The following is a 24,867-nucleotide window of genomic DNA, read 5'->3' on the forward strand; positions in this document are numbered from 1 at the left end:
GATTTTTAAAAATTTTTATTTATTTATTTTTAGCTGTGTTGGGTCTTCGTTTCTGTGCGAGGGCTTTCTCTAGTTGCGGAGAGCGGGGGCCACTCTTCATTGCGGTGTGCGGGCCTCTCACTATCGCGGCCTCTCTTGTTGCGGAGCACAGGCTCCAGACGCGCAGGCTCAGTAGTTGTGGCTCACGGGCCCAGTTGCTCCGCGGCATGTGGGATCTTCCCAGACCAGGGCTCGAACCCGTGTCCCCTTCATTGGCAGGCAGATTCTCAACCACTGCGCCACCAGGGAAGCCCTGAAAAAGAATTGTGAGCCACTATTGTGACTTCTGTTACAAGTTGTGACAGACTTTATGAAAGTGAGGTAGCGGTAAATGGGTTAATAATATAAAGGTCATTAAACAGTCCTTAGGGGGGAAAAAAACAGTCCTTAGAATATTTAATACATATTAGATATTATTATTATTATCATTTGGAACAGAGGAAATGGACATAGATTGGAAGAGATAGGCGCCTCAATGAATTTCATTGAGGGCTTTCAGCCGATTTGCATTACAGCGTAAAGTGTAGGGACCAGGGTTCTATGCATTTGTTGTGTGAGCTTATGCCTGTAATTTCCATCTCTGCGCCGGCCGTTGCTCGTTTTTAAACTGATGAGAATTTGACTCTAAGCTCCCTTGTAGTTTTTAAGTTCCGATTGATCTGATCCTGTTTCTGCCTATAGGTGTCTCCATTACTCTTCTCTTTCCTTTTACCTCCTTCCTAAAGTAAAAACTACATTTCCCATGAGCGCCTACAGGCGTCGACGTCGCGCAGTTCTTTGTCGTCGTACAGCGCCCTTTATCCGCACTTCCGCCCACTCGCCACTTCTTTTCCTTTCGGCGGCGCGTGGCGGCAAGATGGCGGTGCAGATATCCAAGAAGAGGAAGGTGAGACACACAGGGGCCCGGTTGCAGGGAACTTTGGAGTCCCGCGGTCAGGAGCTTCTCTGGGTGCCGTCGCGAGCCCCGCGGCTCCTTGCCATGCCTCAGGCAGTGGCTGGGCCGCGTGGCATTCCCGTGGGCCGCGGATGGAGGTTGATTGAGCGCAGGCCCGAGCCGGGCGAGCGCAGTATGGTGGGAATGGGAGAGAAGAGATTTCTGCCGGTTCCGGGCGGAGAGCAGAGGTGAGCACCGGGGACCCCTCCTGCACCGGAGAAGGCGCTTGTGAGCATTTCTTGGTCAATCAATAAAACTAGTAAACGTGTGGTGTTTTGAGGGCATGAGCCATTTCCCTCGTCTTAACTGTGGCTTTGGGAAAGGGCGGTAGCAGTGTATTCTTGCCTTTTTACTAGTCCTGTCGGGGTGCAGCCTTCTGACCCCAAAGACCTCCGTCGGGAAGTTTACTGACAATTTCTTGTTCCATTTGGGGCCAAGGAAAAGTTCTGGGGAAATGGAGGGGGGACCTGGGGAAAACGCTTCCTTGAGTTTAATTTTTTGCTTTTCCATGGGAGAGAAGTGTGTAAAGTGCATTTGCTTTTAGACAGTTTGCCATTTTGTGTACACATAACATCGATGTTAAGGTGAAATCCACACGCTTGTGTGAGTTAGGATTTGCCGACTTTGTGAAACACCTGGGAATAATTAAGGCAATAATTAAGGTGACTGGGATTCTTCTCATGGGCCCAGTTGTGTCTACAGGTGAGACTGCTTAACTAAAGTCACTGTCTGCTCTTTTTGCTGGTTGCAAACATAGTGTTCCTGCTGTGCTGAATTAGTTCTAAATGTGCCGTTTAAGAGCAGTTTTTTGTTTAGCATGTGTACATATAAATGACAGTTTTAAAACCCTTCAATGAAGAGAAGATGACGAGTCTGACTGGAGGTGTTCTCTTTGTCCATGTGGCCCCTACTCTGTGCTGCGTTCTGTGGCACAGTTTTAAGGGCCCTGGGTCAAAGTAACTTCCAAAAGATGACCTAGAGGCATTTGTCTGAGAAGGGTTGCCATGTTCCCTCTGGAACAAAGGTAAAATAATCGATGATGGGTCATTTGTTGGAGGTGTTGAGTTTTGATGAGGGTTGCATTGGCTGAAAGGCTGGGCTAGAAAAAGTGAACCTGCACCCACATCCTAATTTTGAATTTACTTTTTGGTTAGTTTGTTGCTGACGGCATATTCAAAGCTGAACTGAATGAGTTTCTCACTCGGGAGCTGGCTGAAGATGGGTACTCTGGAGTTGAGGTCCGAGTTACACCAACCAGGACAGAAATCATTATCTTGGCCACCAGGTAAAAATTCATTTTTTCTGGCCATCACCTATAATTGTCATCTGTACTAAGGTGGTCTGTTCTGTAAACTTAAGGGGACAACCAGTGAACTTAGTCTTAGTGAATGTAATTTTTTTAAGCTGCGTTTAGAAAAAAAATTAACTCTAGTTCTTGTCATCCAAAATTTATACTTGGCTTGTGTCAGATGAATGAGATTTTACTACCACACATGCGCAAGATTTAAAATCACATCTGGAATTTTACGAGAGCTGTGAATTGTCATTCTTTATTTTCCCCAGGACACAGAATGTTCTTGGTGAGAAGGGCCGGCGGATCCGGGAATTGACTGCTGTGGTTCAGAAGAGATTTGGCTTCCCTGAGGGCAGTGTAGAGGTGAGTGGTCCTGGTTTATGCCAGAGGTTCCTGTGGGCCTGGAAATGGCTCTTTAGGATGGTACTTCTGAAAACCCATATTATCACCCTGAAAAGTGTGATCAGTGAGTAATACAAATGGATTGGTATTTTGTTGAAGTTCTTCTAATAAGCAGTTAGCAGGATTTTACATTCACCTTGGGTGTAGTAATGATACATATGAGGGATTGGATGCCCCATCGGTCTCCTTGGTATGGCCATAGAAAGAGCTGGGGGTGGGAGGGCAATGAGGACTAGTTCAGCCTATGTCACTGAGTGTGTGTTAGGTGTGGGCATTAGAAGTGCTTTAGTACTTGGGTAGTACAATGATACATAAAACGGCGTATGCTTGTATGATGGATGTACTGGTTTTTTTTTTTTTTTTTTTAAGAGGGCTTGAGTTTTAGCTCAGTTTTGTTTTTTTTTTTTTAATCAATTTATTTATTTTTGGCTGTGTTGGGTCTTCGTTTCTGTGCGAGGGTTTTCTCTAGTTGCGGCAAGTGGGAGCCACTCTTCATCACGGTGCGCGGGCCTCTCACTGTCGCAGCCTCTCTTGTTGCGGAGCACAAGCTCCAGACACGCAGGCTCAGTAGTTGTGGCTCACGGGCCCAGCTGCTCCGCGGCATGTGGGATCTTCCCAGACCAGGGCTCAAACCCGTGTCCCCTGCACTAGCAGGCAGATTCTCAACCACTGCGCCACCAGGGAAGCCCCTGGATGTACTGGTTTTTATTTGAAAACAGTGGCAAAGGTAACAAGTTTAAGGATGTCCCTTGTTTCCTTCTTAAAGCTTTATGCTGAAAAGGTGGCCACAAGAGGTCTGTGTGCCATTGCCCAGGCAGAGTCTCTGCGTTACAAACTCCTAGGAGGCCTTGCTGTGCGGAGGTAAGCGTCCTGAGATTTTTAATGGTTGTGTCCTTTTGTGGATCAGAATATCAGCATTTTGGTCATTTAGTAAATGAACTCTTTTTATGTGACAGGCTCGGCTAGTCTCTGAGGGTTTTAACAATAAGACATTGCTAATCCATGTCGTCACTGAACTGGAAGCCTAGTAAGAAAGACTTGTAAAGAATCAAATTTTTAAAGAGTGGTGGGTGCTCTGATGGAGAACTATTCTGGGTGTGCTTTGGGAGTAAAACAAAAATAGAACGGGGTGGTGCGGGGGAGTGGTTAGGGTTCCTTTTGAAGCCATTCAGATCCATTATGTGTTGTTAATTCTCTGGGGACTGTGAAGAGCTAAGACTCCTCCTTGATGAGAGAGCTTAAAATCTAGTCAGATTTCTGTGTATGTAGATAGTAACATGAGGACTGAAGGACATGAGGTGGTTAGATTGGCCCTAGCGCTGGGCCTACTGGTAAGATTTCAGCTGGCAGTTTTTTGAGTAGTTCCACTATTTGTGGAGTAAATGGAAATGCCTTGCCCGGGTGTCTGGAATTTGTTAATACTTAACGCAGAGCCCTGGGAGGTTTTTCAGCGGAGGAGGGACGCTAGAGCTGTGCTGTAGACAGGTTGACGTGGTGGCAGTGCTGTAGGCAAGGATGTGCGGAAGACTGCCCACCTGGTTTGAATGCCAGCTCTGCCGCTTAGCACAGTGATTCTCAGAAGTTTGGTCCGCGGGCCAGCATCACTGCCATCACCCGAGGAGTGGTTAGAAATAAAAATTCTCAGTCTCACAGACCTACTAGAGAATGGACTTGAGGATATGGAGAGGGGGAAGGGTAAGCTGTGACAAAGTGAGAGAGTGGCATGGACATATATACACTACCAAACGTAAAATAGATAGCTAGTGGGAAGCAGCCGCATAGCACAGGGAGATCAGCTCAGTGCTTTGTGACCACCTGGAGAGGTGGGAGGGAGGGAGATGCGGGAGGGAAGAGATATTAGAACATATGTATATGTATAACTGATTCACCATTGTAAGGCAATTATGCTCCAATAAAGATGTAAAAAAAAAAAAAAATTCTCAGTCTCCAACCCAGACTCACTGAATTGGGAAATGGGGGGTGCAGCCCAGCAGTCTGTCTTCATAATCCCCCCAGGTGAATTTTGCACACACCAAAGTTTAAGAGTGGTTCATTTTAACCTTGAGGCGATCCTAGTGTGCAGCCAAGGTTGGAAAGCACTTGGTTAGAAGGAACTTGGTGTGTTTCCCTGAGGAATTCCCTAAGGTTAGGTGTGATGGGAGTGGAAGAAAGTTTCTAGCTCTTGGGTCAGGCTCTGGTCAAACTTATTCTCCGTTAAAGGAACATTGGAAGTAGTCAGTGCAGGCTAATGAGTGTTTTTTCTTTAGCAGGGTGGGGTTGAGCAATCCTGTCTGGTGATAACACAAATGGCCATTTGTCTCTTGTGCTCCCAAAGGGCCTGCTATGGTGTGCTGCGGTTCATCATGGAGAGTGGGGCCAAAGGCTGCGAGGTCGTGGTGTCGGGGAAACTCCGAGGACAGAGGGCTAAATCCATGAAGTTTGTGGATGGCCTGATGATCCACAGTGGGGACCCTGTTAACTACTATGTTGATACTGCCGTGCGCCACGTGCTGCTCAGACAGGGTGAGCAGCCAGGAGTGCTTGGGGCAAGGGGCTTTTTAAACGGGTAGATGTGGTTTTATATACACACCTCAGTGTTTGGGGGATTTGTCTGGGAGTCGTGGAGCATTTTTTTGTTTAGCTTCATTGGAGAGAGTTGGTTTGTCCTTGTCTCGGCCACTGGTGTACCCTTCAGTGATGACACGATGACGAGTCAGAAAGGGCACATCCTGCTCTTGGTCCTTGTCAGTGCCACGTTCTGTGGTGCTGTGCATGGGTTCCTTTTGCAAAAGTGTCCTCTTCATTGATTGATCAGAGGCATTTGTCTGAGAAGGGACCAGACCCAGGGCTGCTTGAGTAACTTCCTTTTTCCCTTCTGCCCTGTCCCATCGTGTAGTGGGGGGTGATGGAACCATAGCTCCGTCTTATCTATGGCATCTTCTAGGTGTGCTGGGCATCAAGGTAAAGATCATGCTGCCTTGGGACCCAACTGGTAAGATTGGCCCTAAGAAGCCCCTGCCTGATCACGTGAGCATTGTGGAACCCAAAGATGAAATACTGCCCACCACTCCCATCTCCGAACAGAAGGGTGGGAAGCCAGAGCCACCTGCCATGCCTCAGCCGGTACCCACAGCATAATAGGTATGTCTGTAAGGCCCTCTTGGGGCAGAATAGGACCCTATTCCATTGTCCTTGTTAACACTTGTGTCCCACGCTGTGAGAGCACCTAGTGAATAAAAATTGGATTACACTTGCTTTACATGCGAGAACACAGGTTGCAGCCAGGGACTCATTTAATATGGTATGCTATTGGGAGGAGTGTGTGCCTTTGGTCTCTTTAAGATGTTCCTGCGTTTACCACTGTTTTAAATAAGAGTTTTTCTTTATTGTCCTCCCTTAACTTAAAATTTTCAAGGCACTCTTGCTAGTAATTAGCTGTTCTGAAGCAACCCCCTTAAAACAGTAACAAGCCTCTCCTGTGCCCAGCGCCTGTTGTGTTGTTTGTTTCTAGACATTCTTTGTGTATTAATTTTCATGCAAACCCGATATTCAGGTGTATTTTCTGTTCTTATTGTACTTTATTTGTTTTATTTGGTTTCAGGGTCTCCTTGGCCGCTGGATCTGGAGTCTGGATGTTGCTCTATAAAGATCTTTAATAAAATCTTTTTAAAAGACCTGTGGCCTGACTAGACTCTACATCCAGTATTCAGACTGATGGTCATGTCACTCCATGAGAGCATTGCTTGATAGATTCTTAGGGCTGTCTGGTTCACAGTGTTTGTGTGCTCTCCCTAAAAATCCTGTTGGTTTCAATTGTACTTGTGAGGAGAGGTCCAGAACAGGAGGACCCAGGCAGAAGTAACCAAGGAAATATCTTGTGGGGGAGCAAATCTGGTGACGGTGATGGCTGATTGTTAACAGGACAGCACCCTGATTGACTCAACCTGGAGTTCAGGGTTAGAGGTTTAGAAGGACGTATTTAGGATCATTTTCTCTATTACACATAGAAAATATAATGACCATTATATTTTGGGTTATACTGTGCTCTAGGTGGTGTTCATTTCTAGGTATATACATTCTCATTTAATCCTCAACATCTCTAAAAGGGAATTTGATTGCGCTGCTGATGAAGAAAGAGCCTCATGCTCAGAAGTGAGTTTGCCTGAGCGTTATAGAGCTGCGATTAGAATCCACATTTCTATGTCCTGTTCTCTTAACCATTACACTCTAGAAAAGTATAAAGAACATTTAAATTATCTACAGTTTTATCTGTGATATTTTGAAGGTGTTTGCTGATACGTATTTATTAGAAATTGGGTGCTTTTCATTTATTTAGGTGAAACTAGTGAGGGACAGGCTGGCATAAAAATCATACAAGATTAATTAGAGGTAGTGAATTATGTTGAGAGCACGCTGACATTATCTGTGTGTGTGTCCCCTTTTAACAGAGCCTTGGATGTTTCTACTGTCTAGAGAGTAACATCTCATTGTTTTTGTCAGTGTTAATGGAGTTGAGACCATGTCTCAGTAGTAGAAATACTTCTTTACAATTTTCCAACCACTGAAAAAGCTAATGTGTTAATGACCATTTACTGTGTTCCAGGGAGTGGGTTCATGTAAATGTTTTATCTTGTGGCTAGGAACTAGAGCCTGAATACAAAAACATTTTTCATTTCCCTGTGCTTCCCCTTACCCTGGGGTGGCACATTTCCAGGAATGAGCCCTTTCTCAAGCAAAAGAAAGTTTTATGGAGAGGGCTGAGAGAGGTGGTTACTGAAAAATGTTAGCGTGTGAACTGAGCTAAGCTGATTTATTCCTGTATTTATTTCTGGGCTTATGATGTAGTTCATTTATGAGTAGACTATTGGTAGTGAAACCATTTCAACTAATTTGAGCCTGTGGAGTAGTGGTGCTGGAAACAGGTTAAGACAGTTCTGGTCATCTGGGATCTTAGTGTCTAGTACTGGCATTGCCAGTCAGTTCTTTGCGTATTTGATCAGGTGATCTTTTAAATTTATTTTCCTAGTGAGTTTTCTGCAAACTTAAAACTGGAGGTCAAATCTGTGATTCAGTAGTGCTGTTAACATCCCACCAGGTGGTGCTGTAACAGGAAAGATGCACCAAAGTAGCAGCTTGGGGAGGGAGAAGTAAACTCATCGAAGTATAACACATGTGCAGAAAAGTATGCAAATTATTAGTGTGCAAGTATACAGCTTGAATTATCAGTGTGAACTCTGTCTACCCATTACTCAGAGGTGGAGGAGGGGTTAAATTAAGTGTTTACTTAAGAAAATCACGTAATGTAGCGCTGAGATGAGCATTCCATAATCACAGCTCATCAAGAAGTGCAAACTACCTTAGAGGATGTCATCACTACCACCCCGAGATTCCCAGTGAATGATTTTTTCAGCCGTCCTTTTCTTTGCTTCACTTCCTTTGAGGTTCAGGTTTTCAGGTGTGCATCTGACGTCTAACCTTGTGGCCAGACTCATGCAGTGGCCCCTCAGTAGGCAAGGTGTTGATGCTGGTCAGCCAAGACCATGTTGTGAAATGGCCTTGGGACCGCCTGGTGGGAATAATGGCTGTTGGCAACATGGAAGCAAGTGCTGAAGCCTTCCATGGACTCTTCACCAAAAGGTTATTGTCAGGCTCTGAAGAGTTACTAGGTTCTGGTCATTAGGACTCCTGGCAGCTGGTGATGGGGGCCTCAAACAAAAGCTGGGTGCTGATTGAACCACTTGCCCATCAGGCAAGGAAAGAACACCTGCTGGCATGGGAGAGTGTGGGAATAGGCCAAAAGGGCAAACAAAGGTTGGAGACCAACAGACAGCACTGTAGAACCAGGAAAGGCACAGGAACTAGTGGGGTCCAGATGATGGTTAATTTTAGGGAGGTGGGTTCCACCACCAGACAATCTGGTTTTGCAAACCACTGTTGAAAAGGCTGTTATAACCCACAGCCGAGTGTAGGCTTGGGGCTGGCACACCCTCCCATCTCCCCACCCCAGGTCAGTTAATCTCCACTCCTAGTTGGGAAATGAGGCAAAGGCTGTGAGGATGTCAGCAGAGTGAGAGTGGAGGGTACCTTTCTCTTGCAGAGCACTTTACAAAGGAGACTCAGGGGGTTGTGGGGAGAAACTGGGCTTTGCAATCAGAGATCTGAGTTTAAACGCTGGCACCAGCACTGATTCACTGAGAGGATGACTTTGGACTTTTCTGATCCTCAGTTATCTCACAGGGCTGTTACGGGAGTTAAAGGAGATCTAAATATCAGTATGTTTCCCTACTATTTGTCATTTATATCATCTGGAGACAAGTTACAAGTCCAGGCCTTCAGGTCAGTCTGTCTGGATTCAAAACTAGATCCACAACTTTTAGCAGTACAAGCATGGGCACATCAGTTACATACCTGTGCCTCTGTTCATCTGCATGTTCTTAGCAGTGCCTGGCTCATAGCAAGTGCTCAGTAAATGCTAGCTGTTATTACTACCTACTTAGCATATCTATCCTCTTGGAAATCATTAATAGCTAACTTCATGGTAATGGATTCTCCCCATCCTAACTGTAAGGGCCCTGACCACAGGGGCCATGCTTTCTGCTTCTACAGGGAGTGGGCATAGCTGGGCAGGTATCACTAGCCCCATTTTACATGGCCTTTTTCTGTGCCGTGTTTCATTTATTGATTGTTTCTGAGCTCCAGTGTGGCTACGTATAAATGAAGCTGTTGTATGTCAGTAAGGCCTGTCAACATCAGACCAAGAAAACATTTAGGTATCATTGATAGTCAACATTTTCTGTCTCAAAAGATAGTTTTTCTTACTATTTTCTCCCTAAGAGACATGAGATCTTGACATTATTTTATGAAATGGCTATTAAGCCTTTTCCCTATTTGTTACTAATCAAAGCTACATTTATTTATAACTTGATAATCAGCATGACCATGGTGAGGAGATTATTGTTACATGCCCTGAGCCTGCTGTGGATGTCTCATTGAATCTTCCCAACATCCCTGTTATGGGCAGATTCCATTACTAACTTCATTTTATAGCAGTGTTGATTAACCCATGCAATACATCTTAGGCTTTGGAAAATACAATTTGACCCTTAACAATGGGGGCATCAGGCGTGCAGACCCTAACTTAACAGTCAACTCTGTATATGCGGTTCCTCCATATCTGCTGTTCAGCATCTGTGGATTCAACTAACCCCGGGTAGTGTAGTACTATAGTATTTACTATTGAGAAAAATCCGCATATAAGTGGACCGGTGTAGTTCAAACCCACATTGTTCAAGGGTCAACTGTACTTAGACTGTCTTAGAGAGATTACCACTTCTCATTTGAGAACAAGTAACATTGGATCCTAGACTGGCAACAACTTACCTGATCCCAAACTCTTGTTTCTACAACAACAAAAAAGATGGAGAACTGTAGCTCTGAAATTCAAATGAAACCACACCTCTGCTGCTCAGTCCTGTATTGCACTAATAGTTCAGCCGGCCAGGTGCAGCTGGGCCTTTGTCCTCTGCTGAGGACAGCTATAATGGGTTCATCCTGCCCTCACTGGCAAGCCATTGACTGCCCCCATGACGAGCTTGCACCCGACAGTCCTTTGTGTGGTGAACCAGAGAAGCTGGAGCCATTAAAATCCAAAATTGCCTAGAGAGGGGGTAGGGCTCCCATAACCTTTAATAATGTATTTGCTTTACAGAGGGAGGGGAAGGGAGAGCATAGGTGCTGTAGGGGGCTGCTTTCCCATCAGGAGGGGGACCAGAGGAAATGGATCTTTTACTCACTGATTTTACCCTTAATATACCAAAAAAAATAGCCATCACTATTTACCACCTGGGCCCATAAACACCCCCCTTTTATATTTTAAGTCACTTTAAGTAAGAATAAAGGGATAGTGAAAGTCAATTTTATTATAAATTTTAACAAGTATCCAAAAATACTAAAAATTTAGCAAGTATTAACAGCATAACAATATACTAAAAACATTGGATTGTAAACTTCAAATGGGTGAATTTTATGGTACGTGAATTGTATCTCAATAGAGCTGTCATATATACATATGTGTATATATACACATACACATATGAGTTATAACAGCAAACAACTTCACATTTTCATTGTCTAGAAGGATATATACCCCAAATGAGCAATGTTACTTGAAGGCAGTGAAATGCTTATCAACTGCCATGAAGTGAAGGTATTCATCTTTTAGCTGCTGATTCCAGATTTCAAATACATCTCTAATAAGCTCTAGCTTCTGGGGCTTTTTTGGTTTTGTTTTGTTTTACACTTGGATTGTCAACATGCAGTGCCTTAAAAAATTTTGGTTGCTTATAATTTTGTTGAAGAGACGATAGCCATTTTCTTTGCTTCATAATTTTAAAACATTTTCACTTTTAGATTTATAAAGGTCAATTCAAATGACCAATCCAATGAATTTTTAAAATTTCTACAGCATCTGTTTCTCTCCACTCATCTTTATGTACAACTGCCTTCAGCTTGTCTCTATGAACTGTAACAAACTACCAAGTAAATTTGGGGGCATAGGCATCATAAAAGATACATACTGTCACATTATCTTTGAGCAAACCGGGATAGTCCAGGTTTTTGTCACAAAGAATTGGGTGATGAAATCTTTCCTCTTGAACAACTTAATTGAATACAGTAGTCCCCCCTTATTTGCAGCGGATATGTTCCAAGACCTCAGGGGATGCCTAAAACCGCAGATAGTAGGGAACTCTACATATACTATGTTTTTTCCTATACTAATGGGTGGGTAGCGTATACAGCATGGATATGTTTCAGATTTATAAAAGAATCCAAGTCCATATAGTGATTACAAAATAGAAAGTTTTATTCTATTATGTAAGAAGTAAAGTTCTCCTTGTTCTTTGAAAGCCGACTAAGAAAGAGTTACAGTCATAAAATACCAATCTTTACAAATAGATCTACTCAAAAAAGAAACTCAAAAATTAAATTTGGGTTCATCGCTTTCTGATTGCATACCAAGAGTTGTCTCTGTTCTCAGCCGGGGAGAAGATGGCAAACCCATGTGTGGCTGAGGGGTCATGGACTTGTCTGGCTTCCCTCCGAACTGAATGGTAACAGTTCACATTCAGCAGGCAGCCTGGGGGGCCAGAGAGCAGTGGACTAGGAGCCAGGGGGATCCTCTATATGTGGTCTCGGTCTAACCAGTAGTCCTGGAAATTAGGACACGTGGCTCTCACCTTTTGCTTGTGTTCCTGTGAGCCTCACTCACCAGGGACAAGCACCATGTCTCTCATCAAGTCGGAAGCCCAGAAGGTCAGGGACAGTATCCTATCAGGCTGGAATTTCCCACGTGGAAATGATGTATCTCCTACTTCTAAACAACTGCTTTGCTGTGCCCCACACCATTTTCTCAGATTAGCAGAGGCTGCATGGAGGAAGCAGACTTTGGAGATAGCTGGACCCGAGTTGGAATCCTGGCTCTGCCACCACTCACCAGCCCTGTGACCTTAAGTTAGCAGGTCACTTCACAACTCTTGAGTCTGTTTACTCATTTGTAATCGGAGGGGGGGAGGGGAGCAGTAGTACCTACCTCACAGGTATTATGAGATAGAAATCCAGGAAACCTTGATTTAAGATATTCAGTGGAAGCGTTTGTTCCAGGTACTGGAGGACCCAGAGATGAAGGTGACACTTTCCTGCCTCAAGAGGCATCCTATGGGTGTGTCCGGAGAGACCAGAGATGTCAGACAAAGGCCTGGCCATATGTCAGGTGATGGAAGAAGGGCTGATAAGGAAGGGGTACAAGGAGGGAGTGGTCAGCTCTTGGGTGGAGGGTGTCAGGTCTGCCCAGGCAGACAGCAGGAAAGGGCATTGGCACTTGCATGAGCAAGCACTGGGGCACAAATGGCCATCACGGGGGAAACTGGGCAATCTGTCTGGCTACACAGAAGTGCTGAGCCTGGGTAAGATGCCCATGTCTCCGGGGAGAGCTTGCCCTGGATTTGCCCCTACCCTTTCCACTCCGGCTTTCGCCTGGGTAAGCAAGCAGTACAGCACCTTTGCTTTGTCCTGGGTGTTATGCATGGGGTGGGAGCAGGAAGGCTCTGAGGCTGGGCCTCTACCCCACTCCCCTCCCCCTCTGCCATTATCAGCTGTGTCCAGATGGTCACAGGCTCCCTAATCCGGGATAATCGGAGGGTAGGAGCTCAGCTGGGACCCAGGCCTTTATGCTGCTCTGTGATGGGTCAGCCCCAGCTGGAGAGATCCCGCAGACAGGGCCCTGGGGCTTTGGAAGATGGCGAGGGGCATAGGGCTGGCCCTGTGCTGGAGGAGATGGAGGAGCAGATGACAGCTCTTCAAAAGGCAATCTGAGTGCAAATAAGGGGAGCCCCAGATGGGGCCTGGCTAGCTCCCCTGGGCCTCAGAAATACAGGCACAGAATCTGAACCGCTGGGCCTTGATTCACAGAATCTGTGGCATCAGTCCTTTGTTCCCTCTCTCTCTACTGAGTTCACCCCTCCCGACCCAGCAGTTTTATGTTGCTGCCCTTGAGCCCCAGACCAACTCAGGTGCTTATAATGGCATCAGGAGCTTGTACCCCATGTTGATGTTGGGGATCTCGCACATCCAGGTGCAGAGCTGGGCTCATTGGTGTCTTAGAGGCCTGTGGCTCTGGTGCCCACTACCCTGGGCCTCCAGTTTACTGCGAGTCTTGACCCCCGAGGCTGCTCACGGTTCTACAACTGTTCTGTTTTGTTTCAGCTTCTTTCATGAGAAGGGGAGCCCCACCTTGGCCCAGGCTTCTAGCAGTGATCCTGGTTTGTCATCCTGGTTTTAAAGCCTTTATCCCAGAATCTGAATTTAGAAGCTTGAGCTTCTGCCTTATGTTTTACAGTTCTGTTTCTGGTCCTCAGACATGTTTGCTTACTTATAAGCCTATGCCTCAGTTGTCTGGCTTTTAATTTTATCTATCATTGCTAGGTGTTTGAATTGGAGAGGGTGGTTTAGAAAGGAAGAATCATCCTGACCAGAAGTGTCTCATAGATTCTAAAGCTTCATGAAATCTGTGAGTTATAGGTTCTGCCTCTTATTAAGTATGTGGCCTTGGGTGAGTCTCCTTATCTTTTAAAATCAGTTGCTTCTCTGTAAAATACAGATATTAGTAACTAGCTCACTAAAAGTTTTTTTTTTAAGTGCCGATAATCTGAAATTTAAGAATAGTGACAATTCCTGGGAGGAATGTGGGAAGGGATGGGTTTGGAAATAGAGGGGCCTACAAAGGCATTTCTTAAGCTAGTGATCTATTTCTTAAGCTAGGTCGTGGGAACACAGATATTTATTTTATTATAATTCTTAAACTGTACAAAATGTTTCTTCTTTTTATGCATGAAATATTTCATAATTTTTTAAAATGTCCACGCTGCTATTATGAAGGTAAACGAGGTAACATATGAAGGTGCTTTGTAAAGAGTCAAAGCAGGGAGCAGATATTGGGCATTACTTCTCCAGGCAAAGGAGGCTTGAGCTGGAACACAGACCCAACCTTTGAAGGAGGTTTTATTTCTACAAGAAAAGGGGCAATAAGTTAAGAGGCTGTTTACACCGAGGTGCCATGAGGGGAGCAGTGGTGAACCTGAGTTCTCCCTCCCCTCCCCACCTCCTGGTTCAAGTATGAGTCACCTGCCCAGGCTCTGGACGATGGTGACGCAGCCATGGGAGCTGGTGCAGCGCTGCAGGGATGGCTGGGCCTCCACCTGCCCACTGCTGGGGTCAAAGGTGAAGATCCTGTCGGTGCTTTCCCCATGATCATCCCGCCCGCCAAGGATGTGGACTTTCCCATCACACACAGTCACGCCACAGCTCTCCTGGGTGGACAGACAGAAAGACAATTAGCTATAGGGTCCAGCCTGGAGCTCCCTCTGTGCCTAGCTGGCCAGGCCAGACAACAAAACCTTGACCCACAGAATATGAGTAGGCAGTCTGGAAGGTAGAGAGGTAAGAATTGGGTGGACCTGACTTCAAGCTCTGGCTTGACCCTTAATAAATGAATGGCCTTTGACAAGTCACTTCACCTCTCTGGCCTCAGTTTCCTCATCTGCAAAGTAAGGAGAATAATAGTACCTTCTTCGTAAGGTTCCTTTAACAGTTAATGAGATTAAGCATGTAAAGCATTTTACATAGTGCCTGAAATATAGTAAGCACTCCAATAATAAGTACCACCAGAGTCAGAGAAGCCAGAAATCTCAGGCTCTTAGAATCACCGGAGGCCAGACTGGCAGGGATCACCAATCTATCCATACCCCTATATAGTCTCTTTGGAGAGGGAACAGAACAGTGTGGGGAGGCAAGGAATGCAGGGGTGGAGCGTCCAGGGCCTAGACCTCCCTTCTCTGATATCACTGGGGCAAGGGAAACTTACCAAGTCCCCTCTCCATTCTCCCCTCTCCTCCAACAGTAAGCTACCACCTGGTAGCCTACAGATCAGGAGAGACTGCAGGGTCATTGAGACCAAGCCCCCCATCCCAAGCTACAGCACTTGGGACTGGGGTTCCAGGTTCTGCCTTACATGGCTTTACTGGTGGCCTCAACCTCTCTAAGGCCAGTCTCCTTATCTTTGAAGCCCAAGGCTGATTATCATTATGGGACAAAGCTAGAGAACTACGTAAAACCGCCTAGCATGGAGTCAGACACAGGACTCACTACCTCTGAGAACCAGATCCTTAGAAGTGGGTTTTTACTCTCCTAAATGGAACCAGTGCCGGGGCTGTGCCCAGGACCCTCCACTTACCACAGGGCTGGGGAGGACAGCTGCCTCCCCCCAGACATCCATGCCAGGGTTGTAGGTGAAGATTTTGCTCATGAGGCCCCCAACCACATAGATGGTGTCCTCCAGGGAGACAGCCTCGAGACACCTCTGCGAGAAGGGCGCTGGTGACCGCAGGCTCCACCGGTCCTCCTTGGGGTCAAAGCACTGCACCTGAGAGGAACGAGTGGCAGAGGTGAAGCCTTACCCCTCAACTGCCCTGCTGCCCACACCTCCCATCTCTCGGTCGGGGGGACTCATTCAACACATTTGCCTATGTCCACCAGGCCTGAGCTTGCGTGTCTCCCCTCACGTGTGCTCAGTCTGGTTCCACATTCCAGCTCCTCCCCCTGGACTCCCGTTGTCAAAAGCCTCCTCATCTTTCAGGGTCCAGGAAGAGGTCTGTATCCCAGGAGGTGGAGATACCGTCTGCATTAGTGCTGTAGAGGGTTCTCAGAGCTCCCATGGAGATGCATTCCTGGCTGCATATACTGTCAACCCTCTTCCTCCCTGGTGTGCTGAGGTCATGCCCAGATTCCAGCTGGGGTGTCTCACAGCCCCCACTTCTATAGCTGTCCACAGGCCTCCTAGGCCCACAGGTGTTTAAGATGCCTTTTACAATTTCTGAGGGTTCATACCTGTAATTGCCTGCTCACCGTACTCCCTATTTCCTCAGTTGTTTCCTTGGAAACCCCCAGAATGGCCTATTCATGTCAGTGCTGCACAAGAAGGTGCTAAAGGGCATCCCCCCAGCCAGCCCAGGAAGGTGTGCTGGGAGTGGAGCGGGAATAAGGAGGGTGAGAGATCCTAGTTTGGGGAAGAGTCAGATCTCAGGATCACATGCCTGTGAGGCCATCAGGGTGGGGAGGGAGCTGCCACAACGAAGATCAGTTTTTATTCACAGAAAGCCTAAATGTACAATAGAAAATTTGGTAGACTGTGATTCATCCACTCCATTGACTGTTACACAGACATTGAAATGATGGCTGTGAAGAGTTTCTAAGCATGTAGAAAGTGCTTATACTTAGAACAAGAGAAAGCAGAATACAAAATTTTACTAAAACTAAAACAAAAGCAAAAGTCAACTCAGAGGAAGCCTAGAAGGCAATGCACCAAATATTAATGGTAGTAGTTATCCTTAGGTGGTGAGATTATGGATGATTTTTTTTTTCTATTTCTCTGTTTTCTAAATTTTCAATAATGAGTGTATTTTTTTTTTTTCGGGCACACCACGTGGCATGTGGGATCTTAGTTCCCCGACCAGGGATCGAATCCATGCCCGCTGCAGTGGAAGTGCAGAGTCTTAACCACTGGACTGCCAGGGAAGTCCCAAGTGTATTGTATTTTGGAATGGAGGAAAAGCATTTTAACTAGTCGCACCCTTGCCCTCACTTAATTTTTAAAATCTATGAAACCAATATGGCACCAGCCCAAACATCCAGGTCCAGACCTACTGTGTGACCTTTGAGTCATCTCTCTGAATTCATTTCCTTGCCTGAAACATGGGGATGACTCTTCAGTGCCTGGACAAGGACATGAAAGACCCAGCTCTGCGCCAGGCACACAGCAGGCCTCCACTGCCCTCTCCCAGCCCACCTTGTTGGTGCTGACGCCGTCCCGCCCGGCGCCTCCCATCACGTAGAGCCGGCCGGCGCAGGGTGCCACGGCAGCTGAGCTCACTGCCTCTGGGAGCGGGGCCGCAGCAGCCCAGGTGTTGGAGAAGGGGTCATAGCGCTCCACGCTGCACAGGCGCTGCAGGCCGTCGAAGCCACCCACCACGAACAGCTGTGGATGAGGGGGTCGCCCAGAGTCAGGGCTGTCTGCGTTTCGGCCCCACAGCCTCTGGCTGTGTGTGGAGAAACTATCCCACCAGGGGCGCATCCCAGCTCCTGGCTCTGCGTCCTGACTTCCCATTACTGAACTTCCCTTAGCAGATTTTCCTGTACTAACGGGATGATACTGGTTTGTAGGATGGGTGCTGAATACAGATTAGATGTGTAAAATAACTGGCACCAAGTTGATGCTTAATAAAAATACCTACTAATTTCTTAAAGGTTTACCACCTTACTAAGTGATCCTAAGAAGCACTTTTATTTGCATTTCTGAATTAGGGATGTAGCTTGCAAAGATAATTGGCAGATTTTTTTTTCCTTTTTCTTTTTGGTCTTAAGTGGCAGAGTCAAGATTCAAACCGAGGCTCTTTGGCCCCAGAGCGCACACCCTTGACCACCTGACTACTAGGCTGTACTATTACAATAATTACTATCATTATTAGCATTAGCATCATTATGCAACTTTGGGCAAGTCCTTTTTCTTTTGGGGGCCTCAGATCCCTTCTTACAGAGAGCGGATTGTAAAGGGCCTTCCCCCAGGCAGTCCATAGATCTCTACCTTGAGCCCAAGGCAGCAGCTGCCGGGTGTCCCTACCTGCCCCTGCACGACCGCCATCTTGTGCCTCCACCTGCCCTTGTGCAGCGAGGCCACCTTGATCCAGGTGTGCAGATGGGAGCTAAACATCCACACATCACGGCTGTTGATGTGGCCTCCTAGGGAGAGAGAAGCAGCTGTTGTTCCCAGGCCCTCTTGCTATCCCCAGGGCACTCCAGGGGAGCAGGGACTGTGTTTTATTCTCTGAGTCTTTAGGGCTCGAATCTCAGGGAGGGCACCGTCCATTGGTATCAAACCGATCTTTGCCATTGTCAAGACAACAGGGGAAATTCTTAATTTCCCTGTAAAATTGAGTTGTAATGGGAATTAAATAACTAATGTAAACTGCTTAGCATAATGCATAGCACATGGTAGGCTAGTTAAAGAGAAGGGATCAATACTAGTCTGAGTTGAAGTCAACATTGCAAGGGTGGAGTCACACCAGTGATTGGCTCTGCAGTACCACCTCAGCCAGTAACTGTAGGTTATCAGGACCGATCTGCTCCTATAGCCTGGTTGGAGGGAGGAACAGAGGGCGGTGCACGGGAAGTGATGAACCAATCCTGTGGGACTCCGGCTATGGCTCCGCCCTCACCAGAGACGTAGATGTCATTGCGGAGAGTGCAGGTCGCGAACTCTGAGCGCGCGAAGCCGGGCATGCCGGGCAGTGGGGTCCAGCGCCGGCTGTCTGGATGGTAGGCGTTGGCGAACGGCAGCTTCAGGAGCCCCTTGCGATCGCAACCGCCGATGACCACAATCACTTCAGCTAGGTCCATGAATCTGGCGTGGGGACAAACCCAATGCCGGTTAACCCACACACGTGTTTCAGCCCTCTTTCACCCGCTCATGGACTGCACTATATGGTCCTGCTGCCCTTCCGTGCGCTTCTGCCCCACCCTCCGCATGCTGGACTCTGCCACTTTCAGCCTCCCCTCTGGCTATTGAGGGGAAGAGGGGCACTGCTCCTTACCCCATTCTACTGACCTCTAAGTTACGGGAAAAAAATCTTTACAGAGTCCTTACCCTTACCCAGAAAAACCACCTTGTTTAATCCTGACTTTGGCTTGCAAAAGTCACGTAGCTGTAAGAGACAGAGCTGGAATTCAAGCCCAAGTTGGTGTGCCACTAACTCATTCTCTTCACCCTTTTCTGACCTCCATCGTGGACTAATTTGGCTGTGTCCCTCCTCCTATAACCACCTCCTAAACTCATCCCCTAATCACTGACTCCACTGAACCAGGCTACACAACCTTTCAGCAAAGCATTCTCCCCTCCCACTGACCCCTCAGACTTCTGGCCCCACCAGAATTTCCAAACCCTTTAGCCAATTCCTATCTAATTCCTTTGACAAATATTGAACATCTTGTACCAGGTCCTGAGCTTACTGTTGGAGATGAGGTGATGAGTCAGACAGAGTCTGTCCCTTACTCCTGTGAGGGTGACAGACCGTCTTGACTACTCCACCCCAAGTCTTCTGGTCTGGTGTTCCAGGGGTGGGAATAAGCCTCTTTCTTTTTTTCCCCCAAGCCCTGCCTATTTATACCCCTTACTAGACTGCGCTCCCTGAGAGTAAAGGGTGTTTCCAAATCACTCCTGAGTCCGCACTGAGGCAGAATGTGCACGAGATGTGAGATCCCTTCATTTCGCCCACTGGACTGTGAACTCTTTAGGGACCCAGCACCAAGCCTATGAAATGTCTGTTGAATGTATGACTGAATCTCATTCAAGAGGCATGATCAAGTGATAGGATTAAAGGATGATGGAGGGCTGAGCGAGCGGTTGAACAGGGGAATAACGTAGGAAATAATGCAGGGCAGGAGGCAAGGGGCGGCTGGGAGGGAGGGGGCGGGGCGTACCTCCGTGGCCGGGCCCGCAGTGTGCCGGTCTCGCGGCCCAGGATGAAGCAGGCACGGGCCTCTAACAGCAGCGGGCGGCACTCGCCGCAGGCCTGCAACAACTCGTCAGCCTCTACCTTCTCCAGGAAATAGGCGGGCGCCAGCAAGGGCAGGCGCACGTGCTCCAGCAAGCGCCGCAGCTGTCCGCGGCGGGCTGGCGGGTCGTGACGCACCCAGCGCATGGCCGCTTCGAACACGGCCTCCTCGTGCGCCACGCCGAGCGCTGGGTCGGCCAGAAGCGCTGCCACCTCGTCGGGCGTCAGCTCCAAGAAGTCGGCGTGGCGCGCCACCTCGGCGAAGGCCTGGCGCAGCACGCGGCCGCAACGCTCGGCCAGAGAGGCGAGGGAGAAGGCAGCAGCCACGCGACGCAGCGCCAGGCTGTTAGCGGCGCGCAGGCGACCCTCGAGGAAACGCGCACAGGCCTCGCGCAAGCCCGCCACGCCCAGCCGCTCGGCCAGCGCCAGCACCGCAGCCGCCTCGTCCTCCGCGCGCAGCCGCACGCCCGCTCCGTACAGATAGTCGAGCACCACGGCCAGCGCCGTCGCCACCGCTGTCCCGGCCGGGCCCGGCGCCTCGGGTACCACGGGCACCATGGCCAGGCCACGCTCTGGCTGCCCAGCCGCGAACAGGCTGCGGAAGTAGGTGCTGCCCGCGCTGAGCGCGGCGCGGTGGCATGGGAAGTCGCGGCCACCGGCACGCAGCACCACGTCGGTGAGGGTGCTGCTCCGCCGATACGCATTCAGGGTCTGCAGGATGCGCTGTGCGTGGCAGGACCCCGCGCACGGCGCCTCGGAGCCCCAATCCCGCTCCGGCTCCTCCGGCACCGGGCCCTCCAGCATCCTGCCGGGCAGAGAACACAGACCGCGTCGTCGGCAAATCCACCTGGCTGGGGCCCGGTTAGAAGGCAAGAGGCCTCTCACCCACCATTCCTGCCGTTGGTTCACTGGTTTAGTCAGGCAGGCGCGCATTAACCTAACTAGTGTGCTTTCATTCATGCAACCACTCTTCCTTCCATCCACCCGTCGAGATTCCTAATGGCCTCAATGAGCTAGTCCCTGCCTACCTGAAGGTCTAGACCCTGTCTTAGCTGTACCACCTCCTCCTCCACTTACGCAATCAGCCATACTGCTCTTTCTGTTCTTCAAACGTGCTAAGCTTTTTCCTATCAGTATTGGCAGAAGACAGATGGCATGCTCTCAGATGGGGTAATTTAAGAAGATTCTAATAAAGGAAGGATTTACAAAAGCATAGACTGCTTTGGGACTCCCACAAGGGATAGAGCAGTGCCACATGGCTACCAACAGCAGGGAGACGTTACCTCCCCAAGGTCTAAAGGCGGAGGGCTGGGAGGTTATTGGAACCTGCACAAAATATCCGTATAAGGAGGGCCCTCTGACAGGAGCTGTAGCCTTTGGTCAAGGAATTCAGTCGACCCCACAGAGATCTAGTATGTGCGGGGGGCTTTAACTCTACCCCCATCTCCTCACCCCGTCCACTCTACTTGGGATCTCCGGCAGGTGATCCCTACTGACCACACCCTGATTATTCTATTTAATATCTGCCCCTCCCCAAGAGTACAGGATCTGGCCCATAGTAGGTGCTCAGTTAGTGCCTGTTCAAGGTCGAGTGAATACATTAAGTTACTATTTATTGAGAGCCTTTTCTGTGCCAGTCAATGAACAAGATACAGTCCCTGCCTTCCTGGAGCTCGCAGTGTGGCAGGGTCCCATGGGGAAGTACAGAGCATTAGGGGAGCTCAGAAGGGGCACTGAACCCAGTTGGAAGGGAGTCAGGGAAGGCAGTGGAGACTGAGAATGATAAGTAGAATTAGCCAGGTGAAGGGAAGGGAGTGGAGGGAGGAAGTCTCCAGCTGAGAGAACAGCCTGTGCAGAGGCCCAGAGGGAAAGAGGACATGAGGTTAGAGCCCAGGCTGAGAGGGAAGTTGACCTTTTTTGTAAGTTTTCTGTTCTCAAGGAAGCCCTGTGGGGGAGTGGAAAGAGCTGGCTCTAAGGACTGATCCGGGTGCTAATCTTGCCTCTGCCACTGGCTCGCCGTGTGACCTGCTCAAGTTACTCCCCTTCAGGTTCCTCATCTAAAAATGTGGTCATAATGCCTCTCTCACATGGTTGTTGTGACTTGGTGACTGTTAAATGGAATGTATGAAAAGTGCTAGGTATACAATACAAACTCAACAAATGTTTCCTTAACATGTTTTTACCCAAGAGGAAGGGAGCACACCCCATGTGTTAGTTGCTTTTATGTACATAATTTCATTTGATCCTCACAAACCTGAAGAGTTTCTTTAGACTCCTTCCCCTCTTCTTTTCTAAGTTTGTCATGAGGAAACAATCACATAGATGGAACCTGCCCTTCAGAGGTTGCTGTGAGGATCAAAGGAGGGGTGTTTGTGAAAGCATTCTATAGCCTGAAGGGCTGTGACGGATTGGTTATGGTTTGGCCATTATGAACATATAGCTTCTGCTTGCATACTTCCAGGGACAAGGAGCGCACACACCTTTATGTAGCAACTTACTCTAGGGCAGCAGACCTTTGCTCTCTGCTCCTTGCTTCTCCCTCCATTCTCCTGATCCCAGCTGCTCTGCCTCCCCTGAGACTGCTTTGCCCTGGAGGTCAGATCTTGCCCAGTAGTCAGTCTGGCTCTCACTGTTAATGCCTGGGCCATCCAGGGTGGTGGGTCCCCTGTCTTAGCATCAAAGGAAATGAGCTCCCTGATGGGCAGGGTCCCAGGAAGTTAACTACTTTGCCCAAGTAGAGGGGCTGGGCCCTGAACCCACCTGGCTGTAGACTCTGCATGCCTAGCGGCTCAGCCTCACTTGCCAAGGTTGGGGTGTATCCCAAGGAGCAGCGCAGGACCACTGGAAGGAGTTGATAGGGGTCCTGGGAGCATGCTGCCTTCATTCTATTTTCCACTGGCTGAGAAGGCAGCCCACTCTGAGCTGAGATCCAAGAGGGCAGGTCTCATCAGCGTCAGGTGGGACTTCTCTCTGCAGAGATGTCCCGGCACAAGGGGCTGCCAGGGGAGAGGGAGGGAGTCCCCTCCTGGGAAGTGCGCCAGTACTTTTTCATTCATTCTCCTGCTGTCTACTGCACTGGGCACTGTGGACACACTGGGACATCAGACCCAGTTTCCACCCTAGGGATTTCCAGTCTGGGGGCCGAAGGACACCCCATTGGAACATGAAAGGTAGGGATTCCCAGGCAGGGCTTGCTCTAGTTTTCTCTTATCCCAGCTAAGAGTCTAGGCACCTCAAGCCGAGGGTGCTGACACAGACTGAGGTACCCAGCCTCTAGAAGTTGACATGCCACCCTGTTTCTTTTTCACAGTCACACCTACACCCACAAACACACACTCAGACTTGTAGACATGACACAGCCAGGGGAGTCCTGCATCCTAAGTCCCCGGAGGTACCTGGCACTTACCTGGCCATGACCTCTCCCAGGCTCTCTGCAGCGGCTGCTCCTGCACTGACCACTCCTGTTTGTCCTGCCGCCCTGCACCCCTGGCAGCCTGGGCGCAATGTCCCTGCCGCTCTGCCTGCCTGGACTCCCGCTCAGGCTCAACTGCAGGAGGACAAAGGGGATGGACGCTGGCGGGGGGGGGGGGGGGAGGGGGAGAGGAGAGTTCAGGGGGAAGGGGAGGAGGGGACACAGGGCTTTTGTTCTACCCTTGGATCAGCCCTGGGAGGGGGAGAAGGGAGGACCCGGGAGTAGGCGTGGGATTGACTGTGTGTGCAACTCTGGGATCCGTGTGGCTGGATTGGGGGTGACCTGGTGCTGGTTGTGCCCCTGAGTGATACATGGATGTGAGGGTGTGTGTGTGTGCATGCAGGCATTCCAGGGTACCGGTATGTGAGTGTGGGAGTGCATGGGGACGTGGTGACTGTGGCATCGGGGTGGGTGTGATTGAGTAGCTGTAGGTGTGACTAAGAATGTAACTGCACAGCTTGGAGGTCTAGGTATCCCTCCTGCCTCTTTGTGACTCTGTGCTGTATCTGTGTACGTGCTTGACAGCAGACATGTCATTGTGCGACTTTGCGTATCTGGTTATATGCATTGTGTGTCCCTGTCTTTGTGTCAGCATCTCTATATGATCATTTCTGTGTGTGACAGGGGTCTGTCTGCGCACAACAGGGGGCTGTGTCTTGTGGACTGTGTGTGTGGACAGCGTGTGGTCCTGGGTCTGTGGTATGGTATGGTTGAGGTGGTTTTCACTCGACAATGTACCCACCTTGGAGGGGGCACAGTGAAGTGGGCGTGGTGGTACTGGGCCAGCCTGGTGGGGGTGGGGAGAGAACGAGGCAGCTCTGGGCTGGCCTGGAGCCAGAGGGAGGCAGCGCCATAGGCTGGTGTCTGTTCATTTGCTGCCTCTGCGAAGGGCCATAGGGCCTGGTGTCTGTGGGGCAGATGAGGAAATTTGCTTTCACGGAAGAGGGCAGCAGTTTGGGAGGAGGTTGCCTTGATGAGAGCCCGGATGGGCAAAGGGCACCTGGGAGCTGGTACTGGCACTGCCGGGATTCTGTGCCGCTCCAGGCAGATCACTAACCACCCCTTAGCTCCAGCTCTTCATCTTGGCAGGAGCAATAGTCTAGTCATTGTTCCTGCTCTGCCTATCTTACTGAGGTGCTGTGAACTCAAGAGGGGTTTGTAAGTGAAAGCCATCTGCCCTGTGGAGTCGGTGAGGCTGGGATCCTATAGGAACCGCCCCGTCCCCGCCCCCAGCAAGGCTTAGGCAGGCCGAGTTTGTGGAAAAGTCGTGATGGGAGGGGTCACTGTGATGACGGCCAAGCATGTGTCCTGAGGCCTGGGGGAGGGTCTGTTCTGGGGACTGTTCCAGGGAATGGTGTATCCTGCTTCCCCCTAAAAATGGATTGTATATATTGCTGTGTGTTAAAGGATGTGAGAGATATGGGCACCTAAATACCTGGAACAGAGGGGCTGAGGGTTCAGGGAGGGCCCTCAGCCTGGAGAGGCCTCACCCGCTAAGGTCCTAGGGAGGAAGCAAGGAGTGGGTCTGTAGAGATGGCAGTAAGGGAGAGGCCCTGTCTCCGGTTTC

General features: G+C 49.0%; 2 protein-coding genes across 5 annotated transcripts; one reads left to right on the forward strand and one right to left on the reverse strand.

The window, feature by feature from the left end:
- The first annotated feature begins 778 nt into the window (after window positions 1–778).
- On the forward strand, window positions 779–6,343 carry RPS3 (ribosomal protein S3). 2 transcript variants are annotated; one of them, XM_082343229.1, is made up of 7 exons: window positions 779–925; window positions 2,128–2,258; window positions 2,537–2,630; window positions 3,436–3,530; window positions 5,005–5,192; window positions 5,614–5,810; window positions 6,271–6,343. In XM_082343229.1, exons 1-6 carry the CDS (start codon window positions 782–784, stop codon window positions 5,805–5,807), a joined length of 846 nt encoding a protein of 281 aa, XP_082199355.1. In that variant the 5' UTR covers window positions 779–781; the 3' UTR covers window positions 5,808–5,810; window positions 6,271–6,343. The 2 variants fall into 2 exon arrangements, with proteins under 2 accessions (XP_082199355.1, XP_082199356.1); XM_082343230.1 differs by lacking the exons at window positions 779–925; window positions 2,128–2,258; window positions 3,436–3,530.
- Window positions 6,344–12,255: 5,912 nt separating this feature from the next.
- Window positions 12,256–23,464, reverse strand: KLHL35 (kelch like family member 35). Of its 3 annotated transcripts, XM_082343164.1 has the most exons (8): window positions 23,235–23,464; window positions 19,755–20,633; window positions 18,494–18,678; window positions 17,899–18,017; window positions 17,068–17,256; window positions 15,457–15,645; window positions 14,349–14,533; window positions 12,256–14,231 (listed from the first exon to the last, which is right to left on the reverse strand). In XM_082343164.1, the coding sequence occupies exons 1-8, from the start codon at window positions 23,240–23,242 to the stop codon at window positions 14,075–14,077; spliced, it is 1,911 nt and encodes a 636-aa protein (XP_082199290.1). In that variant the 5' UTR covers window positions 23,243–23,464; the 3' UTR covers window positions 12,256–14,074. The 3 variants fall into 3 exon arrangements, with proteins under 3 accessions (XP_082199290.1, XP_082199289.1, XP_082199291.1); XM_082343163.1 differs by having other exon boundaries at window positions 19,755–23,464; XM_082343165.1 differs by having other exon boundaries at window positions 14,145–14,533; window positions 19,755–23,464.
- Between the last annotated feature and the right edge of the window lie 1,403 nt (window positions 23,465–24,867).

Source organism: Balaenoptera borealis, assembly GCF_965194805.1.
Source record: "Balaenoptera borealis genome assembly, chromosome: 11".
NCBI lineage: Eukaryota > Metazoa > Chordata > Mammalia > Artiodactyla > Balaenopteridae > Balaenoptera > Balaenoptera borealis.